Source organism: Carettochelys insculpta, chromosome 14, assembly GCF_033958435.1.
Source record: "Carettochelys insculpta isolate YL-2023 chromosome 14, ASM3395843v1, whole genome shotgun sequence".
NCBI lineage: Eukaryota > Metazoa > Chordata > Testudines > Carettochelyidae > Carettochelys > Carettochelys insculpta.
In genome coordinates, this window is record NC_134150.1 from 1,678,559 (window position 1) to 1,702,402 (window position 23,844).

Genomic DNA, 23,844 nt, shown 5'->3' on the forward strand with positions numbered 1-23,844 from the left:
CCGCTCCCGGCTCCGGCTCAGGCTCCGGCTCGGCGGCGCTGTGAGGGGCGGGGCCCAGCGGGTTGGGGGAGAATCGAGGCCCCAGGGGACTTGGGGTCAGGGCAGGAACAGGGGCCCAGGGGACTTGGGGGCCGGGGCCGGGGGGGGGGGGGGGGAGTATCAGGGCCCAGGGGACTTGGGGGCCGGGGCGGGGGAGTATCAGGGCCCAGGGGACTTGCGGGGGGAGTATCAGGGCCCAGGGGACTTGGGGGCCGGGGCCGGGGGCGAGAGTATCAGGGCCCAGGGGACTTGGGGGCCGGGGCTGGGGGGGGGGGGAGTATCAGGGCCCAGGGGACTTGGGGGCCGGGGGGGGGAGTATCAGGGCCCAGGGGACTTGGGGGCTGGGGGGAGAATGGGAAGGGGCTGGGGTGGTGGGGGGGGGAGAGTATCAGGGCCCAGGGGACTTGGGGGGAGAGTATCAGGGCCCAGGGGACTTGGGGGCCGGGGGGGAGAGTATCAGGGCCCAGGGGACTTGGGGGCCGGGGGAGAATGGGAAGGGGCTGGGGTGGTGGGGGGGGGAGAGTATCAGGGCCCAGGGGACTTGGGGGCCGGGGGAGAATGGGAAGGGGCTGGGGTGGTGGGGGGGGTTGCACTGCCCTCCTCTGTTTCTTTTCTGTTTTCTTCTCCAGAACAAAGCTCCATTTTCTCCTGCCAAGCAGCAGCAAAGACAAAATTGATGAGGCTTTTGTCAGTTTCCTGGCTGCTCATCCCTGTTGTAGCCAAACTTTTGTGGGCCCCCTGGTCACCCCTGCAATTAGTAGCCCCTCAACCTGTCTAATGGGATCCAAACCAATGGAAATTTTGGTTATGTTCATATGAAAAAAAAATCCTTTTGGCATATGTAAAACAATAAGGATCTAGAAAGTAAGAAAATGGCACGAATTGGTGTATATAAATGTGACTACATATACTTAAAAAGAGTAACATAGTTCAACATTTTAAATGAGATGGATGAGCCTGAGACCCAGTAGCCTATTGAGCTGCACGCCTGCTCCATATGAAACTTCTTGCATCTGGAGGGTGGGGATAGTCTTTGTAAAATGTAGCTGGTAAGAAAGGACATGTTGAGGAAGAAAAGGAGTGTGACCAGGGTATTCAAATGCTGTTACATTTGGGTACAGTTGCAGGGCCCAGTTCTGACACCTTTACTCACATTACTCCTCATCTCTTCTGTTTTAGCTGTAGAGGGGATACAATGAAGAGCTATGCAGTAGGTAAAGGAACTGCTTCAGTACCTAGTTTGCATATTGATGGCAGCAAAAATCAAACAGGTAAGTTGCTTCTTACCAATTAGGGTAGCAAATGCAAAGATGTCTAGTAGGCCTGCATACAAGGTTGGAAATACACAATTATTGAGAATACAGGAGAAAGTGTAACTTTGTAATGTTTTGTTCCAACTTTGTAAATCACTTAATAATTAGCTTCTCATTAAGTTTAAAACATTTAGCTACTGACTACAATGTACATAAAAATACGCTACCTTTAAGGTTTGGCCGTGGCGCTCCAGAATCTCGGTTGGGTGAATACACCATGCTGCTTGGTTGGACTCTTCTGTGAGGGACTGATTGCTGGGTTCCTGTGGGTGTCTCCTTGTGAGCAAAGAGAGCATTCTCAACCGCTCTCATTTCTATTTTACCCATCAGCTACTCTGGGCTTCAAAGACCTTTGGTTTCCTGTCGCGGGGACCCTGGAGGCTTTGTAGCCTAGTGGCTAGCTCACTGAGATGTTGGGCACAGAACAGAGGGGACGCTGGCCTCTTATGCTCCTCTGTTCCTGGCCTGGGAACTCCAAGCTACTCCCTATTACAGTGCTTATGTTTGGGGTGTGGCCCTAAGAGTCCAGATTCCCACCAATTGAGGTTTCTCCATAGTAGGGGCTTACTTGCTCGTAGGGAGACTGGGCCTACTGAACCACATTCCTGCCTCCTCATTAGCCAGCCCCAAAGTGAGCCAGGCTCCTTCCTTTTCTCTCCGCTCCAACCCTGGCATTGGCTGCAGGTAAAGGGGGTGGGGTTAACTTGGCTCAGATGCTTTCTTTAACCCCTGGGATGCCAGGCCTCCTTGCTCCACTCCCTTACGCCCCCAGGTCAAGGGGGCACTCTTTAGTAGCCATCCTGCCCAGCCCAGACATTAACAAGCGCCCAATGTGTACAGTGCATCATTTATTAGGCAGAGCTTTTGAAAATTGCAAATGATCAGGCAGTTCTTTCTGAGAATCAACTCTTCTGTCATAACAAAGTTACAGCTTTCTAGTTACCTCAACAACTGGTGAGTCACTGCTCCTATTTATTTCTTTTTTTCAACAGCACTGAGCCAAAAGCAGTTAACCCTTGAGCGTGTGTTACAATGTGAAGCAAAGGATTCCTCAATAAATGCTTCATCTGCTTCTGCAATGCCAGCCAGCAGTTCAGCTAAAGAGGATAAACAATGCAATATCACACTGGGGACACAAGTAAGACCCCCTGAGTTGTTAGTTCAGTCCTGACTTATGCTTGCACATTGTTTGCTCTTGTTTGAATGATTTGTATCTATTTTTGGTGAGTCTTTAGTGTTTTTTCTCCTTTCCTCAGCATTTGTCTGCCCCTGGGGGGTGGGGAGGGGCATCTCCCTCACTGGCTGGAAAACCCCAGGAGTAGTAGAATTGGGATTGGCTTTTTTTTTTTTATTTTTACAATATTGAAAAAATACATCATGTTCGGTGCTGACTCTTTAGGAGCAGAACCTTAAGATTGGAAATTGAAATGCACAACAGTTAAGAAGTTCATAATTATGGTTCCCACCGTTACATGTCTGCATATGAGGCCAGCTAAGGTGTCACAGAACTGCAAGTGGTACATAGCTTTCTCTTACCTTTTCTGGAGATTTTTAAGGACAGGTTGGATAAATATCTAACAGGGATGGTCTAGAAGGTGCTTGGTCCTGCCATGAGGGCAGGGGACTAGACTCAATGACCTCTTGAGGTCCCTTCCAATGCTAGTGTTCTGTGATTCTATGAATATCACAAAAACCAGGAGAGATAAATTGAATGGCTTGTTCTAATGTGGGAGTAAGAGCCCCAAATTGTTGGTGTAGTGCATGCACCGGCCCTACTTTTAACTGTCTCCATGTGCTCCCTACTGGCAAAGGCTGACAGTATACTTCCAAATTGGCTTTCCACCAAATCCTGGGGACTCCCATGCAAGGATGTCCTTACGATTTATGGAGCCCTACTCAGTTCTACTAAACTAATGCTCCAGTGCCCGACAGCAGCCCAAGGGAGAAGAGGGGGTGATGTTTTTTTTAAGAGATGTGATTGCATAATCTTCAACAACACACTAAATATTTTAAAGCAAATTGTAAACTAAGATCCTGTAGACTAACACAGTCCATTCACAGATGACAAGCCATTCGATTAAAGTTAGTTGTTAAAGACTAACAAATTTATTAGGTACGTGCTTTCGGGGGTACTTTTTTTCAGGAAAATCAGAGGAAGTGGGTCTTACCCATGAAAAGTCATTACCTAACACATTTGTTAGTCTTTAATGTGCTGCAGGACTGTTTGTTATTTTTAAGCTACAGACTAGCACAGCTACACCTTTGAGACAGTACATTCAGAAACTGATGGTAAATACTACTTGGCTTTATCTAATTCTTGACACCCCCCGCTGCCCTTGTGCCCCTCTGCTCTCTGTTTTGCTCACCTTGATAATATTTTTCTGGTTTGTCAACCTTGATTACTATTTTTGGTTCTCTGTGCCTTAAATATTGAGTCTGTTCTGGTATGGCTATGATCTGACAAAGTGGGTCTGTCCCACGAAAGCTCATCACCTAATAAATTATTTTGTTAGTCTTTAAAGTGCTACTGGACTGCTTTTTTGTTTTGATAGTATATAGCACGGGTGTCCAACCTTTTGGCTTGCCTGGGCCACATTGAGTGAAGAGGAATTGTCTTGGGCCGCATATAAAATACATAATATAGTTAATGTATATAAATCACATAATAATGTTAAAAGTTTACGATCTTGTGGGGCCACATTACTAGCTGTCCAGGGCCGCATGCGGCCCGCGGGCCCTGGGTTGGACACGCCTGGTATATAGACTAGCATGGCTCTCTCTCTGTCACTAAATACCTAGGACTGGCAAATGCCTGTGAAGTGTCTCTTTCATAGAATCAATGTTCTGCTAAAAGGCCTGGCAGGCTTTTTCCATTGTTAAGTACATTCTCTCCTGAGGAAGCAGAACCACAGAACAGGGATAGAAAGAGGTGGCTGGGTGAACATTAAGACCCAGTGGTGCTCCAAATTTTCTGGTGCCCTATGCAGCTAGGTATTCTGTGTTTGGGTAAGGACAGCCCTACTCTCATACACAAGGAGAATCTCTATTTTCCATCCCCTTTGTGTATCTTAAACAGTGGCCGGGTCTGACTCACTGTACCCACAGCTACCAGCTAAAAAAAATGTAAACAGGTGTATAAATACTGCAGACATGCAGTGTGACCTAGATGCCCTTGATGCGCGAATCTTTACTTTTGATTGTCTTCATGTTTGCATTGCAATTCTTAACCTTAATACAGATTTCCATTGAAGCAGATGCATTGAGGATTTGAATTCCTGGTGCTAGTGACTTCATGTCTGCAAAGCTTAGTTTTTGGTTTGCAACTAACTTGTTGCCAGAGTTGCCTTCTGTATCCATAGAAAAACTTTCTGTCTTGCAGCTAAGGGCAGGGGCCATGCGCAACTGTGGTCCTTTCACAAAGATTAGACAAGCTCATTCCTTCACATTTTCAAATCTGCTTTTAATCCATGGTTGACTTGGACTCTTTATATAAGTGTGAAGTGCATCATTCAATATTTCAAATGTTTTTCAGCTGGAAGAAATGGCAGGAAACCAGTTGCTGAATACAAGTCACTTGAAAGATGGTAATTTCTACATCTTCAATTTCTTTTCAACACTTGTACTTTTATTTCTTTCGCATATTGATAATGATCCTGTAATTCTCTTTCACATTCATCAGGATGTATAACTGAAGCCTATATCAACACTGGGACAATTTATCACTAGTTGTGGATTCTCCGTTGCGGTCAGTTTTGCTGTCAGATGGGCTGCTTGTCCAAAAGATATGCTCTAGTACAAATAGGAATGAATTCCAGGAAATCATGTGCCCTGTGCTCTGCATACAGGTGTTGTGTATTTCTTGTAGGCAGTAGGCTGCAAGGGCTCTGGATTCTGTAGTGGCTGTGGACTAGCCACAGAGCTTCCTACTCAGTGATATACAGTAGAGAGCTTCACACTAAGGGCAGGTCTACACTAGACCTTAAAGTTGATTGTAAATACACATTCCAGCTACGGCAATTGCGTAGCTGGAATTGACTTATCTACAATTGACTTACCTGGCTGTCTTCCTCACTGAGGAAGGTCAGAGAAGAAACTCTCTCTTACTTCTTGCAAGATTGAGGAGTACAGGAGTTGATGGTCAACTCCTGATAGTTGAATTTTGCGTGTCCCCAGTAGGCATGCAAAACTAAACCCCAGAAGATCAACCCTGTCTGGTTGTTCTACCAGGTAGTGTAGATCTACCATGAGTTCTTCAAGGTACTATGAGGTATGGCTGAGATTAGCTTAAATCAGATATATTATGCACAGCACCACCTACTGGCAGAACAGCATTCCATTCATAGGTTTCAAGTTCCTACCATTCACTAAAGTTGGGACAGGTCGACTCTCCAGGGTTAAGTCGACCTAAGTTATGCAATTCATAACACTGCTAGAGTCAACGTAGCTTAGGTCAACTTATTGCAGTGTCTATTAATTAAGAAATGATCCTGTAAACTTATCTTACAAGTCTCGTTTGGGTGAAGTATCGGAGTCGATGAGAGATCAATCTGCAATCCATTTAACAGGTCTTCACTAGACCCACTAAATTGATGTTGGGTGGAGTGATTGCCACAGCATCCATCTCCTGATAGGGGAGACAAACCGCCACACTATCGCCCTGTCTTTAAAGTTCAGTACAAATGAGTCTGCTAACTAGCTCAGAATTGTACTGCTTTTCTAATTACACTAGTAACAATATAAACCAACTTAGTCATATGGCAGTCAGTTAGTTGCACTGGCTGGCAGAGGCCAATTTGGAAGTCTCAAATCTGCATCTGTCATTTGTAGGTTTGCTCTGAGGAACAAAGTTTAGATGTTGACGGCTTCTGGTGAGCTCTGCGCTGTTGGTCTCAAGCACATATGAGTTGAGTGCTGAATTTTTTTGTCTTTATGACTGCTGAAGCTGTCCATCCAATTTGACACACATGGGGTCACCAGGCCCAGACCCAGCAGTTCTGTAGCTGAGTATCATCTATTGTAAAAGTGTTCAGAAGATGTTTTTGCCTTTTATCTGATTTTCTGCTCTTCATTTTCTGACCACTTTGGAGACAGATTTTTTTCCCCCAGAGTTGAAACAGGAATTGTGCTAGGTCAGGGGTGGGTGACAAGCCAGAGGAAGGTCACCAAGGTGAGGCCCTGGGAGGCAGATGGTGCTTTATTTACCTGCACATCCCAATGTACAGCTGCTTGCAGCTCCCATTAGTTACAGATCACTGTTCTTAACCGGGGGAGCTGTAGGAAGTGGCGAAGACCAAGATACCATTTCCCATAGCGCTCATTGGTTGGGAATAGGAATCTGCAGCCAACAGGAGCTGCAAGCAGTCATACTTGTGGAAGTGCAGGGGCTAACCCTGGCAAACTGCATCTGCCTACCCCGTACTAGACTAAATGCAGCACCTGCCATGGGTGGTTGATCTGTCACTCTGAAGAGCAAGGATTGGTACGTACTGCTGAAGGATTTGCGCATGTGCTGCTTTGCTCTCTGCTTACAAGCACAACTACAGATGTGGTCCAGCTGAGCAGTGGCCACTCCATCGTAGGTCCCCTGCCAACTCCCCACTGCCTTCCACAGCACAGGCACCCTTCTTGCCAAGTTGTTACCACTCCCCCACTTCTCAGTTGTCCCAGCAAAAGAGTTAGCACTTCAAAGCCATTAGCACTGGGTCTTGCACACTCCACTAAAGAAGGATGTGACTCTCTTTGACTTCCCGGTGTCTGAACCTTGTTGAGTTTTTTTCTGGGAACCATGAATAGAATCTGGAGATTTTTAAGGACAGGTTGGATAAATATCTGCTAGGGATGATCTAGATGGTGCTTGGTCCTGCCACGAGGGCAGGGGCCTGAACTGGATGACCTCTTGAGGTCCCTTCCAGTTCTAGTGCTCATGATTGCAAGTGATGGCAGTGCACCCCAAAATGATGCTTAGGAGAAATGGTGGAAGCCCTATCATGTGAGATGTTAAATATTGGGAGATTTCAAGCACTGGGGAATACGTTGTAAGAAATAGCCTTGAACTGATCTGTGTGGAGCAGGGCTAGCCGAGATCTAATGGACCTTCTCCATCTCTAGCATCTGACTTCATAAGTATGTGCAACATAAGACATGTTACATTCAAATGCCTGCTTCCTCATGTCATCTTTGTGTGTTGTTCAGCACAGGCGGCTAACAAATGCAGGCAACTTAAGTGTGAAGTTGGACTATGAGTAAAAAAAAAAATGTAGGTAGATATTTTGCAGTTTTCCTCCTAATTTTGGTCATTTTTGGCAGACTATCGATCCCTTTCTCCGCCACCACACCTGCGTTCAGCCCTGCGCTCCCCAGAAAAGTTAAGAGCTGGACTCGCAAGAGGAGGATTTCGGGTGACTTTTTCAGAAAGCAATTCCTTAGATTCCTCTTTTGAGAAGGACTTAATAGGAAGAGCTAATAATTGTTACCTTCACCAGGACATTTCTTCCTCCAAGAGACTCCATTTGAGCGACACAAACAAAACAAGTCCATACAAGTTACACAGAGATACCAGTTTAGATAGTTTTGACCACCTTTACCTTTCATCCACCCCTCAGCACAAGAGACTTCAAAAAGATAAGAGAAGTATGGATTTCGGAGATTACAGTGTAAGCCTTGCTAATGAAATGAAGTCCCCTAGTGGTGATCTACTAACACAGGACACAGAGACGGACAATAACACTCAAGCCCTCTTAAGACTCAGTTCAGGTAAAGACATACTTGTCTTAGTGGTTTAACTTGAGAGGTTCAGACTGTGGTAGGAAGAATTGTATTTTCAGCTGTTCCTACTTGTATGGATGTCTGTCATTCTTTCTATTAAGACAAAATTACAAGAAAATATTAACTTACTACATCATAAGGTTCCTGTTCAAAGTAGTAGGCTAAATGTTCTGACTTCCGAGCTGCTGTCCTCTGCACTGAAAGGTGGGATCACATTTCTAAATACCTACACTGTTTTTTTGGTACTTCTCTTGTGTGTGTGAACTGGCTGTAAAAAGTTTTCATGTTGTCCCTTCTTTTTCCACTGCTGTCCTCAGGAGACTCCACCATCCTTTCAGAAAAGTGTTCTGCAAAGTGAGGCCTGTCCCGCATTTTGCCTAAAACTGAATTCAGATTTGCGTACTTAGATTACTTTGACAGTGTAAAATTTTTGGTTCTACAGTGATATTGCAAATCATTGGTAATAAGCAGGTGTGGGCATAGGCACTCAGTCTGGCCTGTATCTGTCCACTTGTCCAGCTGCTTCCAAGGAGCACAATGATGCCATGCTGTGGGCTTGGTTTTGGGTTTATACAGATGAGCCCATTTACACTTTGTGTTAATTCCCTAGCCCTTCCTTGCCTGAGAAGTATACAGTTATTGTTTGGAGGAGAGAGCAGAAAGATACAGTGGGGAAAGGAGGACAAAAATATGCGAGCGAGTTAATCTGCGGTCCTGTTTTCCTTCCCCTAGATCTGAACACCAGAACACATCTAACCAGTGACCCAGCTCCACTGGCTTCTCGTTTTTCTACATTATCTCCCAGCTTCAGTGATTTAACAGCAAGGCATCAGCCTTTATCAGCTACAGCACGGCGTGAGTGTTCACCACCAGCAGCAATGAGGAAACCGTTACTGTCAGCAGTGTCTGGGAAAGACAGCGACTTGGCAGCCAACAGGCGCTTGAGCCCTTCTAGAGTGGGGAATAAGCAAGCTGACAAACTGCACTCATCACTAACCCCTCAGCATTGCTTTAAAGAGTCAAAGACAGAGGCAAGTCTCTCACGCTTTAGCCTCTTTGCTGTACAAAAATGCAGTAGGATCTGGAGATTTATATCGGCATATAAGAATATGCATGTTTGTATTGGAAAAGCAATGGTGTGGATATGTTTTTGTATGATCAGTTACTGTATATTTTAGGGAGTTTGTTTGCTCGAGAACTCCTGAATGGTAAGAGCTAGGACCACCAAATTCGGTATCCAGCTCCCTCTGATAGAACTTAAAACGAGGTCAGGGTTGGCTTGTGCCAGGAAAGTAGAAAACCAAATGGAAAAGAGACAGAATCACCCAAACAAGTAGAGTCCTCAAAACTGACCTAACTGAGCAAATGTTGAAAGAGACTGAAGTAGGATGAGCCAGAAGAATGGGATGAACCTGGTATAAGATTGCATCTCACTAAACCTCCCAGAAAAGAGCTACAATGGAGAAATTTGGAGCAGTGGTCTGTTTTGCCACAGCTTACTCAATGCTTAAGGTTGGAAAACTAGAAGCAAATTTTATTGGAAATCAAATTGAACGTAGCCCTTTTTTTCTAGGACGTCTAAAGTTGTCTGAAAATTTAAATGGAAATTTTTAACAATCCTTTTTTTAAGAAATCTGAAATAAAAAATAACTTCATAAAAATAGCACTGTTTTTGAAAAAAATGCAGTCAATTAAAATGTGTACATTTTCCTTTTATTTTCCCTCTGCGAAAACTTGTTTAAGGACCAGAGCAATGCTGGGTTACAGAAATAAATATAAAATTGTAGAATGCTACTTATAATGGGTTATGTGAAATAACATGGAAAAGGTACTTGACTAAAACAGCATCCCAGCTTGGGTAAGCAGTCAATAATCCTCTGACACTAGCTGACATTTAATTTTGAATCCAGGAGTTTGCAGACCTGGAAGTCCAAACCAAGCAGCATTGGTATCACATTAAAATAGAATATCCACTCTTAAAGATGGAGTTATTGTGCCCACTTTGCACTATACTAACAGTGTAAGTTGTTCACAGAGCTGTCCTAAGCGGTTTGGGCATGATCACCCAGGCATAAGCATGAACCTGCAGTAGTCTACAGCCATCAGAGAGGCTGTATGTCACATGCTTCCTTGTTGTAAGTGTAGACATGAAAGGGATGTGGTTACCAAAAAGGAATGATTGCCCGGCCCTGCACCATACGAGCTATCTGAAGGCTGCTGCTGTCCAGCATCTTGTGGCTCATACACGTACAAAGTGGAGGCCATGCACGGAAATAGGCTGGGTACTAACAGGTTCTTTGGTCTAGCAGAGCAAGGCATAATGAGAACCAGGGGCTGGAAGCTGAAGCCAAACAGACTCAAGTTAAAAATCAGGCATGCATTTTTAATACTGAGGGTGGTTAACCATTGAAACAATCTTGCTAGGGAGATGGTGGACTCTCCATCTCTTGCCGTCTCATATCCAAACTGGATGCCTTTGTGGAAGATCCATTTTCACCAAACCCAAGTTATTGGGCTCAGTATGGGATACCTTGGTGAAATTTAATGGCCTGTGATAAACAGGAGGCCAGACCAGATAGTCTATTTTTTCCTCCTGGCCTTAAAACTTTGACTCAGAGAAGCATAAGTGGGGCCTGTATGCCAACATTGTACAGGAGTCCTGTTTCCCATTGCATGCAGCTTGTGAATTCCTGAGGCTTTAGATTTGAATGCTTTGGTCTTGTGTCTTCTCTCTGTCATGTCCCCCCCAGTTCCATATACCTTACCACTGGGTCTAATATGCCACTATGTTATACCAGTTTTACCTAGCTCATTTGATCTGCTTCTATGGAATTATACCAGCACATCCCCTTGCTATAGTGCAATGGGAAGTGTGTCCCCTGGTAAAATTTCTCAGGTCCTAAGACACGAGGCTGAGAACTTTTCAAAGTCTCAGGACTCTTGAAAGGAAATCTAACCCCCTTGTTGACAACGCGCGCAGATGACACCGATATAGCTTGCGTGACCATTAATGATAAACAGTCTGGGCATAGTCAAGTAACATATGGGTTAAAACAGCCAAAACACAAGATCTGACAGTAGGTAGACAGGTCATCCCCAAACCTGCAAGCAATGACTGAAAAGGATATAAGAGTGGAAACCAACTATTCATGAGCTTCCAGTGGGATGCTGTGGATAAGAAGGCTCATGTGATCCTTACTGATATATATACAGAAGAATCTTGATAGGAGTAGGATGTTTACATTAGCGCTATGGAAGCACGAGTTAAACTATTACTAGAATACTGTGTGAAATTCTGGCTTTGTTGACGTAAACATCTAAACTACCATCAACTTCAATGGGGCCAGGATTTCACAGTGTGGCCAGTTCCAGTAGCCACATTTTAAAAAGAGTGCTGAAAAATGGGAAAGGCTTAGAAGAACCACAAGAATAATTCAAATGCTGGAAAGCCTATTTAAGGAGCTGGGTCTGGTTAGTTTATGAAAAAAAGTTTAGGAGACTTCTTGATTATTATGTGTAAGTTCTCACATGGGGAAATAAACAAGGGGTTTCTACTAATCTAGCAGAAAAATGTCTAACAAAAACCAATGGCTGGAAGTTGAAGCAAGACAAAGTCAACCTGGAAATAGACACATTTTTTGAGCAAGTATAATTAGCCATTGGAAGAGCTTCCCAAGGGTTGGGGGATGGTCCAGCACTTGATGTCTTTCAGTCAAGATCAGACGTCTTTCTAAGAATGTGCGCCTCAGGTGATGAATGAATTACAGTGTGAAATTTTCGTGCTTACATAGCACAGGAGGAGAAGCTATGTGATTCCTATAATCAATTTCTTACCACCCATTTTATTTGTAGTACCTCTGTGTAACATACATCTTTAAAGTGGTTTTATGTCCTTAATACAAACAGATCACATTTTCTTTACGTTTTAAAGCCCTGTGTTTGATGTGTTTAACCATCTGTATCGTTATGTCCATATGACCTTTTCAAAATGAACCTCATGTAATTGTGCATGTAAATTCAAGCACTCCTAGCTTATATTCTAATATGATTCGGGTATCTTCCTGTGCATCTTACCTGTTCTGTGCCAGTTGGAAATATTCATGCACCTGATTTATGCACTTAAATTTAGGTGCTTGCAAATCATTTGCACAATTTATCAGGAAAAATAAACCATTTGTTTTGCCTTTTTCTCCGTAGTCTGTCCCCAGTGATGTGAGCAATTATACAAGCTTCACAGAAAGTCCAAGTCCCAAAAGGACTGATAAGTCATCATATATTGCAGTTGTCCTACAGCAGCTCCTGGAGCTGGTAGACTGTTACTGGGATGGAGCTGGATCGCTTCTGCTCAATAAGAAATTTCTTGGTGAGTTACTTCATTTGATTTGAAGGAATAGCCTAAATCTTTTTTTTCAACTGTACCTATCCTCCCAGGAGACCTGAGATTCTTTGGCTTAAACTTACAATGGCTTTCTCCCAATTGGCATTTGCTATGAATTGAGCCCAAAAGGACTGATGACCCACCCCAACAAAGGATGTATTCCAGAGACTCATAAAACTGCAGATAATTTCACCTCTGCTACAAGCCCACACCAAGAACTTTGCATTGGTATATGTACAGGTTGAGCCTCTCTCACCCAGCACCCTCAGGACCTAACTGGTGCCAGACAAGACAATTTGTCAATCCTGGGAAGGTCAATATTATCTAGCACATTACCAACACTGCCACTGCTTACTGGGCTCTTAGATGTTTAGGGGTAAATTACCGCTAAGTAACAGCCCAGAACACTGAGAGCCAGGACTGGTGGCTGGAAACAGACTTTATGGGGCCATGGGAAACTTGGCCACACCCATGATAAGTGGTCATCTGGCTAACTAAAATCATGCTGGATTACGGATGTGGCTAGACAAGAGAGTTCTGGATTAGGGAGGTTCAACCTGTAATTTGATTTCTTCAACACTTTTACTCCCAACCTCTCTTTCCTTCTGCCTGCTTTTCCACCCTCCCTTTCTTTCTTATTAATAACCCTTTCGATTTTAGATTCTAAAGGACTGGCCCAGCACACTCTTTTGGGAAAGAGCTGAGGTACACACTGACCTGGGAATGTGGCTGGTCCTTTGGGACTAGAAGCACCTGTTCAGATTTGGTGAGACTGGGGACTGGTTGTGGCACAAGGGAAGCTGAAGTGTCTGAGGGAATTCCTTGTGTGACCTCTTGCTGGCCAGTGTGGTGAACAGAAGTGCTCTGTGTGCCTGGTTTGGTGCCTTATAGTGGAAGACCCCAGCCCTGTCCTGTAAGTAGCCATCTCTAAGCAAGTCACCCTGATTTTTCCCTCTCAGTGGTGCCTTAGGCCCCTCCAATGTTACAGCTCGTACCTAAAGATAGGTGAAGCATTTGACCCAAGTTTTAAGAATCTGAAGTGCCTTCCAAAGTCTGAGAGGGATGACGTGTTTCTGAAGTGTTAAAAGAGCAACACTCTGGCATGGAAACTGCAAAACCTGAACCACCAAAAAAGAAAATCAACCTTCTGCTGGTGGCATCTGACTCAGGTGATGAAAATAAAGATGCTTCATTTCTTGCTGCTTTGATTGTTATTGAGCCAGACCCCTTCAGCAGCATGTGCGCATGGCTGCTGGAGTGGTGGTTGAAGCACGAAGGGACATGCTAACTGTCTTGCAATGCCATCTGTATCAGTGCCACGCAAATGTCAGTTCTCCCTTGCAGTGACATTTTAAACAAGATGCACTGCCTCCCACAAATGTGAACAAAATTATTTGTCTGAGTGATTGACTGAACAAGAAGTAGGACTCAATGGACTCTGTAGACTCTATGCTGTTTGGAGAGGGATGGATCAGGCCAGCCATGCCCACCCAACCCACTGAGTGGCAAAAGAGGGAGATACAGGCTGAATGGAGCACCTCACTTAGAGGAAGGCTCACCTGAGCAGAGGTGGCCTGGGTTAGTATGAATCCAGGAAGCTGGAAGCAGCAAGGGCTGCTGAGAGGAAGTTTGTGGTGACCCACAATTCAACAGAAAAGCCAGTGAAGAAAAGGAGAATCCTAATGTCCTGGCCAGTCCATGGGATGACTGTACTCTGGAGCAGGGTAGAAGACAGTGCCCATTGAACAAAGGATGGGAAGCAGCCCAGTGAATAAGCAGCAAGGCTGGGAACTTAACAGACCTTGCCTGTAAATCATCGGGTCCCTGGGCAGGACAATGCAGTGGAAGACAGGCCTGGGTTCCCCTACCTGCCACAGGGGAAGTGACATCATGGATTTGTGAAAGCGACCACTCACATTGCTGTGTGAAGGATCTTGATACATGTCCCCCAGAAGGAGAAACTGCATCGTGACCTGGCCAAAATGGCCAAGTGACAAAGAAGCAGCAGCAGCTCCCTGGAGGGAGAGAAGGGCTGGAGACCGAGAAAGAGAGAGAGAGTGAAACTGCAGTAAGATCTTGGCTACACAGAGCTAATCTCCACAGTGGCCACAGGGAGGCACCATCTTGCAGTGAGATGGCAGAACAAGGAGCAGTGGTCTCAAGCTGTAGAGGTGGAGGTCTAGGTTGGATTTTAAGAAAAACTATTTCCCCAGGAGGATGATGCAGCACTGGAATGGGTTACCCCCGAAGGTGGTGGAATCTCCATCCCTAGAGTTTTTAAGGCCCAGCTTGACAAAACTCTTGCTGGATGATTTAGTTGACAGTTGTCCCGCTTTGAGTCGGGGGGGGTGGACAAGGTGACTTCCCAAGGTAACGTCCAACACTAATCTATGATATATGATACTATAAAATGTCCATACTTAGAGCTTGTCAGAATTTCTCAACCAAGCATGCGTCGATCACAACGTTTCCATCTGTTATTTCAGGGAGGGGAAATGTTTCCAATTTGTCAGAATAGAACAGACATTTTTTACACTGAAAGCTTTAGCGTTTGATTCAAAATGACTTTGTGTTTCCAAATACTTACGTTTTGAAACGTACTTCATTTACAGTAAACCAGATGGGCAGATAAAAATGGATGAACTCAAAATAAAATGCTTTGAAATCAGTAAAGCAAGCAGGGCCCATGTTGGTGGGGCGCTTGCAGTCTAAAGATTGTCAAGATTGACTTTGCCTCCCCATTTTCCTGCCCTGAAGCTGGACGAAAAGTCAAAATCTTGAACCTTCCCTTCTGTGGGAAAACCTGGCACTAAACATGAAGCACGTGCTCTGTTTTTCAGACCCTGCTTTCCCAACCTACTTGTTTTTCTGTAGCTCCGGCCCAAGATTTGCTTTTGTATCTGATGGCTTCTACCCCTCCACAGAAGGAAGTTCACCTGCCAAGTGGAGACAGCCCATCGGTCTTATTTGAAAATGCTTCCAGGCAGCAAAGGGCCCTGCTGAAGGCTGATCAGTTGAACAGAGCGGACCTGGCTTCGGTATGGGTCTTCCTTTTCTTCCCATGCATATGTCCTATACCAGGGGTTGGGAACCCCCGGCCCACAGTCCGGATCTGGATCCAGACCGCAGCTTGCCTGGATCTGACCCCTGAGGCTCACGGCTCCCCTCCAAAGCACCCAGCCCACAATGGGGTGGCCAGATCCGGCTAGCCAGGTCTACATCTGGCCTACAGGCTCTGCCAGGCAGTGGGGGTGGGCAGGACGTGGCTCCGCATGGTGCCGCTGCTGCTCACTGATGTTCCCCCAGCCTGCGAAAGGGGAGGGGGAGCGTCAGCACTGCCTGGAGGCTTTATCCTGCCAATCTGATAGGCTGGAATTCCAGCCAATCAAAGCAGTGGAGATTAGTGCCTGGGAGGGAGGGGTGCGGAGCTGCATCCGTATCACCAAGACCCTGCATCCCAGACAGCTCCTGTGCCACCTCCTATCCAGACCCCCACTCCTGCCCCTTTCCTGTACCCTGCCTCTCATCCTGACTCCCCACCCCAACCCTACTTCTCCCCCCCAGGCCTATATACCCCCATCCTGACCCCTCCCTTTCAGGCCCTGCACCCCAAGCCTCCTGCACCCCCCTCCTATGCAGACCCCCCACACCCCTCTCCTGTGCCCCCTCCTGCTCAGATCCCACCCCCAGCCTCCTCCTGTACATCCCTCCCACCCAGGTCTGCTACTTGCAGCCCACACCAGGCCAGAGCTGCTACTTTGGCAATGGTGGCAGCCTGAACTCTGGGTCCCTTTAAACTACTGAGGCAGCACAACTCCACAAAGTGGGGAGGCAGCATAAAAACAAGAACAGCCACACTAGGTCAAGCCCATAGGTCCATCCAGCCCAATACCCTGTCTTTCAACAGTGGCCAGTGACAGGTGCCCCAGAGGGAGTGAACAGAACAGGTCATCAACCAGTGATGCACTCCCTGTCTCCCATTTCCAACCTCTGGCGAACAGTGTCTAGGAACGCCCTCCATGACCATCCTGGCTAATAGCCTTTGATGGACCTATCCTCCATGAATTTATCTAGTTCTTTTTTAAACTGTGCCAGAGTCTTGACCTTCACAACATCCTCTGGCAAGGAGTTCCACAGGTTAACTGTGCATTGTGTGAAAAAATATTTCCTATTGTTTGTTTTAAACCTGCTGCCTATTAATGTCATTTGGTGACCCCTAGTTCTTGTGTTGTGAGAAGACGTAAATAACAGTTCCTTATTTACTTTCTTCACACCAGTTATGATTTTATAGACCTCCATCATATTCCTCCTTAATAGTCTTTTTTCCAAGCTAAAACGTCCCGGTCTTACTAATCTCTCCTCACATGGCAGACGTTCATACCCTTAATCATTTTTGTTGCCCTTTTCTGAACCTTTTCCAATTCTAATGTATCTTTTTTGAGACGGGGCAACCACATTTGCACACAATGTTCCAGATGTGGACATACCATGGATTTATATAGAGGTAACATGACATTTTCTGTCTTATGACATGACATTTTCTGTCTTTTTTTGACTGCTGCTGCACCCTGAGTGGATGTTTTCAGAGAACTATCCACAATGACGCCAAGATCTCTCTCGAGTGGTAACAGCTAAATCAGACCCCATCATTGTATATGTATTGTTGGGATTATGTTTTCCAAAGTGCATTCCTTTGCATTTATCAACATTGAATTTCATCTGCCATTTTGTTGCCCAATCACCCAGTTTATTAAGATCCATTTGTAGCTCTTCACCATCTGCTTGGGACTTAACTATTTTGAGTTGTTTTATGTCATCTGCAAATTTTGCCACCTCACTGTTTATCCCTTTTTCCAGATCATTTTATAAATAAAAAACAAAAAGGGATGGTGCTTGGTCCTGCCAAGAGGGCAGGAGACTGGACTCAATGACCTCCCGAGGTCCCTTCCAGTTCTATGAGATGTGTATCTCCATCTATTTATATTTAAATATGTTGAATAGAACTGGTCTCAATACAGAACCCTGGGGGACACCACTATTTACCTCTCTCCATTCTGAAAACCGACCGTTTATTTCTACCCTTTGTTTCTGATCTTTTAACCAGTTACCAATACAAAAGAGGGCCTTCCCTCTTATCTCATGACAGTTCACATTGCCTAAGAGCCGTTGGTGAGGGACCTTGTCAAAGGCTTTCTGAAAATCTAAGTACACTACAGCCACAGGCTCCCCCTTGTCCACATGCTTGTTGACCCTTTCAAAAACTGCTAATAGATTGGTGAGGCACAACTTCCTTTCAAAAGCCGTGTTGACTCTTCCCCAAAAAATTATGATTATCAGTGTGTCTGACAATTTTGTGCTTTACTAGAGTTTCAACCAGTTTGCCCGGTACTGAAGTCAGACCGATTGGGCAGCGCTGTGGACTTGGCATAGCGAAGAGCTGACTGCCCCAGGCCCCGCCCATTCCAGAGGCATAACACCGAGTCCCCCTGCCACCTTGTGCCAGGGCCCACTGTAATGGGGGAAGAGCCCAGCAGCACTGTGCCCATTTGCATTCATTACAGCACAAAGGGCCTGGTGGAATGGAAAGGTGCCTCGACTTCAGGGGCTATGGGATTGGATGTGGCAGGGAAATACTTCTCCGCACAGGTGGTGATTTTTAACGCCATTTTGCTTTGTCTAATCCCGGGCTCTGGAAGCAGCAGCAGCAGCAAGCCCAGGGACAAGAGGCCAGCCAGGTGTCAGCTTCCCGCATACCAGCCACAGGCTACACTGCTGCTTCGAGTTACTGCTGCAGCGGGAACCACGCACTCACTTACGGTAGGGGTGCAAGGCGGAGGTTTGGCTTATTATCTGTAACTAGCACATTTCCCTGGCACAGGTCCTTGGTGTGGGGGGGCTCAGATCAGTGGACTGGGGTTGTGGGGGTGCAGGAGTCAGGACTGGGGGGTGAGGGAGGGAGGAAGGAAGGTTCAACTATAAACAAGAATGGGATGGAAATGGTTACATACAAAACAGCATCATAAAATCTGAACTAGAATCATAGACTCATAGAATGTTAGAGCTGGAAGGGAGCTTGAGAGGTCATCAAGGCCAGTCCCCCGAACTCATGGTAGGACCAAGCACCATCTAGACCAGGCGTGTCCAACACGCGGCCCTGGACAGCTAGTAATGCGGCCCCACAAGATCGTAAACTTTTAACATTATTATGTGATTTATATATATTAACTATATTGTATATTTTATATGCGGCCCAAGACAATTCCTCTTCACTCAGTGCGGCCCCGGCAAGCCAAAAGGTTGGACACCCATGATCTAGAGCATCCCTGACAGGTGTCTGTCTACCCTATCCCATCTCCAATTATGGACATTCCATAACCTCCCTGGGCAATTTATTCCAGTGCAAAACCACCCTGACAGGAAGTTGTTAATGTCCAACCTGAATCCCTGCTTTCTGCAACTTACGCCCATTGCTTCTTGTCCTATCATCTGAGGCCAAGGAAAACAATTTTTCTCCCTCTTCCCTATAGTGCCCTTTTAGGTTCTTGAAAACTGCTATCATGTCCCCTCTGTCTTCTCTACAGAGAAGTGTCTGCACTTATTAACAGATACCTTTCCTAGATCATAGAATTCCAGGGCTGGAAGGGACCCTCAGGAGGCCATCTAGTCCAGCCCCCTGCCTAAAGCAGGATCAACCCCAACTAAATCATCCCAGCCAGGGCTTTGTCAAGCCGGGACTTTAAAACCTCTAGGGATGGTGATTCCACCACCTCTCTAGAGGTAAAGCATTCCAGTGCTGCACCACCCTCCACCTGAAATAGGTTTTCCTAATATCCTACCAATACCTCCTGCTCTGTAATCATAAAGTAGGTTTGAGTGACTGCAGGTGTCTACACCACCCTAAGTGTTGCATAGTTGGCAGAGAGTTACCACCCCTAGCTTCCCACCAGCGACTGAGGGGACAGTCCAATCCCCCTTTCCCTGAGTGACTTGCAGAGAACAAAGTGAGCTGGGGATGTGTTGCTCTGCTTCCCCCACCACTGCCCATGAGTGTGGTGGGGCAGACTCCTGCTGCAGGTGCTAGGCCTCCCTGCTGATCCCCTCAGATGCCCAGAGACTCTGACCACGCTGGCTACGAGCCAACTACTTGTCCTTTCCACCCAAGGAGTACAGGGGGCATACTGCAATGTTAATTACATACTGTAAAATGCAGGCTCAGGCATACCACTCTGCATTCTGCTGACTCCAACTCCCTGCCATTCTTTTAGATGAGTTGCTACACAAGAATGAGCAGCTGAACGTTCAAGTAGCGAATTTAACGCTGGAGTTAAAGCAACTTAAGAAACTGCAGGAGACTGTGAATCTTCTACAAGAGAGTCAGAGGTAGGATGAACCTGGAGGAGCGTTACCCACATGGACAGGTCTGCGCTAGGATACATGTAACTACGTTGCTCAGGATGTGGAAAGTCCACATCCCTGTTTGACTCAACCACTGGTGTAGGCAGCAAGACCTCCCCCATTGCCATAAGCTGCCACCTCAGGGAGGTGGAGTACACATGCTGAGGGGAGAAGCCTTTCCCGTCAGCAGCGTCTTCTCTGTCTATCTGCCCAGAGACTGTCAGAAAAAGAGCCTCCTGCCTTATTTTCAAAGGTCTTGATCCCCCGCAGCTCATGGAAGTCAGCGAGAGCAAAGTGTGCTTCAGACCCCTGCAAATCAGGCTACACATCTGTGCACTGGGGGATGGGGACAATACTTCTAACTCATTACACTGAATCAGGTTTCAGGCTCATCTCCTTTTCTAAACATGCAACCTACCTAGATTAGTGAGTTGCACTTGGTCACTCTGTCTCCACTGTCTGTCTACAGAAACATGATCAAGTGCCTATGATTGTCATTACACGCCCTGTATAAATCTCAGACGGAAATCAATCTGCCTGAAATTTCACAGACACACACTTTTATACCAAGGAGGACTTCTCTGGGAGTTTTACCCTAATCTGACCAAGTATTGGCTGGTCCCACTTACACATTTTTGAAAATGGCTTAGCTTAAAAAATCCCCAAGTGTTTTCCTCTTGGTAAAAATTTTCATTAGTTAAGGGGGAGGGGAAGTATTCACCTATTCAAAGCAATTTCCGCATTCATTCTAAACTCTGTGTTGAGTTCCCAATTCCTCGTGACCCCAGGCATACTTTACAAGGTGAGCCCAGTATCACTGGTGTGTTTGCACCACTGGTTTATCAAAGACTTCTGCCATGGAGCCGTTCTTAATATGTTAACATTTTGTTAAGCAAGTGCTAATTCTAAATTGTTTAAAGGAATTAATGTTGTAGTTTTCTTAAACACACACAGATTCGCCTAGAAAAACATCAAAAATAAAAGTTAAATTTAAAAATCAACTAATGTTAAAAGTGAGGAACTTCACAGTTGGGGACACACGTACAAGATGAAAGTTAGCGTAACAGCAGCCTGGAGAGCAGTGAAAAACCTTCCAACAATCATGCCTTCATTTTTTGGACCTATAAACTAGCACACCTGTTTATTGTAACAGTGATTGCTTCTCAGCTTTTGGAACCTAATTACATACTGGCTGGGTACACACTATAGCTTAGGTCAGTATGAGCAGAACTGTCCTTACCCATATGCAGTTACATAAGGCATCCAAAAATTTGGGTCATTGCTGAGTCTTAACATCCACCTACCCACCTCTTCCTAGTCCTGTTCTGTGACTCTACATTCTCTGGAGAGGATCTAGGTAACTTATCAGTGACAAAGCCTGCCAGAGCTCTTGGCAGAACCTTTGAAAGAGCCATTTGAGTGGTAATGGAGCCTCGTAATTGGCATTTGCTAAGGCCAGGTACGTGCTGTCAGTTTCTGAATGTACTACATTAGTCAATAGGATCTTCATTTAAAATCTTCTTTTAGAAGTACTTCATTAGTATGTTGCTGACACGTATAAAATCACATGGCTACAAAATTGTCTCCTCCTGCCCCGGGCTGCCATTGGGCACCAGTTAAATAGCATTGCATAGGGCCCCACCAATCATAACAGGACTGAGTATAAGTTATGTCACTCGGGTGTAAATAACAATCCCTTGAGCAAAATAAATTACACCAACCTAAGTGCTGGTCAGGACAGCGCTATGTTGATGGGAGAGCTTCTCCCTTTGACATAACTACTGTTCTCTGGGGTGGGTAAAATCAGAGAGCTCTCCCCCATCTGCCCAGAGTATCTGCGCTAGCAGTGGTGCAGCTGCGGTGCTGTAAACTCCAGTGTTGCCAGTTGATAGATGCTATCAAGCGTTTTCACCAAATTGTACCAATTTAGATTGATATTAAAGATTATTCCTTCCTTCGTTGAAACAATAGTCAGTCACTGGAAGCAGACAGGCTTTTTCTTACTGAGCCTTAAAATGACCCCAACAGATGTTTTCTTATGCTAGGAAACCCGCAGACAGGCTACAATGTCTAATGATTAAAAAGAAAAAAAAAAGCGTTAGCTTGCATCAGCATGCGGTGACAGATCATACTTGAACCTCAGACACACAGGTACATAATCAAAGACACACAGTAGAGATTCTGGAGAGAATATGGAACTAGTAGATTTGCAGGTTGAAGCTCTCTAATTCAGCACCCTCAGGATCTGACTGATTCACCGACGCCAAATGAGAGAATCTGCCAGACAACAGGGGGTCAATATTGCCTAGCACATTGCCACCACTTCCAGTGCTTACTGGGCTCTTACAAGACAGTTAGGGGTACATTACAGCTAAATAACAGCACAGAACACAGAGCCAGGACTGGGGGCTGGGAACAAACTTTCTGGGACCACGAGAACTTGGCCCCACCCATGATAAGTGGTTATCTGGCTAACTAAAATCATGTTGGGTTACAAATGTTGGTAGATAAGAGTGCCAGACTAGAGAGGTTCAACCTGTAATATGTTCACTGGTGCGACTCTGGTGAATCCAGCCCCTTACATTCTAACCAATTATGCAGGTCAGTAGGTTCTAGCCCCCTCCTGTACAACTTTCTACTGATGTGCTTGTAGCTGGCTGTAAGATATTAGTCCTACCTGTGACAGGTTTGTAACTTCAGTCATTGTAGCCCTGGATAACGTATTTATAAACAGCCCCTTAATGTAAAATGTGACTGGTACTAAAATTGGTTTGAAACACAGAACCATGAAGTGCACACAAGCTTTTTGTTTGCTATGAATTTGGAGAAATGGAAAACTACATGAAACGTATTCCCCAAAATGAAAAGCTACAGTTTATTCTGATGAATACGTGTCTCAGTCATTCTAACCACCTCTTCACCATCTTGCCAAGGTCTTTAGTGGCCACAAACAACTTCCTGCTGCAACAGCTTAATAAAGAGCACATCCCTAACTCAGGAGAAACATCACTTCCTTCTGAGAAAGTCACCATTTGTGAGAGATCACCCTTCGAAAGAATTCCTCCTGTGTCATCAGCGCACAGCCACGGTCAGTATTGCAATGCAGAACAGTTAAACAATTGTCCTCTCTAAAGGAAAGGTGGAGTCATGTCAGAGTTCATGTTAGAGGGATTATTTTCTTTTCCATTTAAATACAATGAGATCAAACTACTTAAAGATGATGTGTCTAAATGCCTACTTTTACTGAGGTGTCTTCACTAAAGGTTGTTCTAATCTTACCTTGCGTCAGCATCGTAAGCACCTCTTGTTGTTGGCGGTCCTAGGTTTTACTGTCTGTGCTGCCTTTACAAGAACACAGAAGGCTCCTGATAAACTGTAACCTGCAGGCTTGCCATTCCAAAGACCTTTGTAGATAGTATGAACCATCTAGAGTCACACTTCACGAGGAAATCTTGTTGAATCAGTAGCTGATTCCATTTCCTCTGAAATGGTACTGACCCAGTGTTCTGTGCTAGGCATCTGTGTGGTTGCCAAGACCTTGATTTTACAACGATATCAAATAGCACAATGTCCCATGGCATTTTTTGCAAAAATTTGGAGTTTTGCATCCTGTGCCACCCGGTCATGAAACTTCAGTTGGGATGATAATCTGCAGATAATTATTCCCTCTGTGATTCCTATTTATGGGCAAGGCTGCCCTTACAATTCCTGGGGCCCTACGCAGCCCATACATAGCAGGGACAGGGATGGCTGTACTCAGGAGCTGAGGTGGGGGGCAGGCCCAGGGCTGTGAGGGGCAGGAGCTGGGCAGGGAGCCAGGCTGATGTGGAGAGCAGGCAAGGAGCAAGGTGAGCTGAGAGAGCACAAGGATCAGATGGGAAGAGACTCGGGGACAGACGGTGCTGCTGGGAAGGAGGGGGACTACGGCGCCCCCACTGCCTCTGAGGGACGCTT

At 45.6% G+C, this 23,844-nt stretch overlaps 1 protein-coding gene across 5 annotated transcripts; it reads left to right on the forward strand.

Annotated features, from left to right (window-relative positions):
• Positions 1-5: 5 nt before the first annotated feature.
• LRRC36 (leucine rich repeat containing 36) lies at positions 6-23,177 on the forward strand. Of its 5 annotated transcripts, none has more exons than XM_075008801.1 (11): positions 6-40; positions 1,219-1,310; positions 2,345-2,490; positions 4,885-4,936; positions 7,659-8,105; positions 8,850-9,148; positions 12,315-12,480; positions 15,370-15,533; positions 18,192-18,312; positions 19,761-19,875; positions 22,824-23,177. In XM_075008801.1, the coding sequence occupies exons 2-11, from the start codon at positions 1,235-1,237 to the stop codon at positions 23,020-23,022; spliced, it is 1,785 nt and encodes a 594-aa protein (XP_074864902.1). In that variant the 5' UTR covers positions 6-40; positions 1,219-1,234; the 3' UTR covers positions 23,023-23,177. The 5 variants fall into 5 exon arrangements, 4 of the variants coding, with proteins under 4 accessions (XP_074864902.1, XP_074864901.1, XP_074864899.1 ...); XM_075008800.1 differs by lacking the exon at positions 6-40 and adding an exon at positions 764-903 and having other exon boundaries at positions 22,824-23,176; XM_075008798.1 differs by lacking the exon at positions 6-40 and having other exon boundaries at positions 800-1,310.
• Positions 23,178-23,844: the final 667 nt, after the last annotated feature.

Coding starts and splice junctions, on each gene's coding strand:
- LRRC36 (XM_075008798.1), top strand. CDS start 1,139: ATGCTGTTACATTTGGGTACAGTTGCAGGGCCCAGTTCTGACACCTTT. Junction 4,937..7,658: donor TACAAGTCACTTGAAAGATG/GTAATTTCTACA, acceptor CATTTTTGGCAG/ACTATCGATCCCTTTCTCCG. Junction 8,106..8,849: donor CCTCTTAAGACTCAGTTCAG/GTAAAGACATAC, acceptor TCCTTCCCCTAG/ATCTGAACACCAGAACACAT.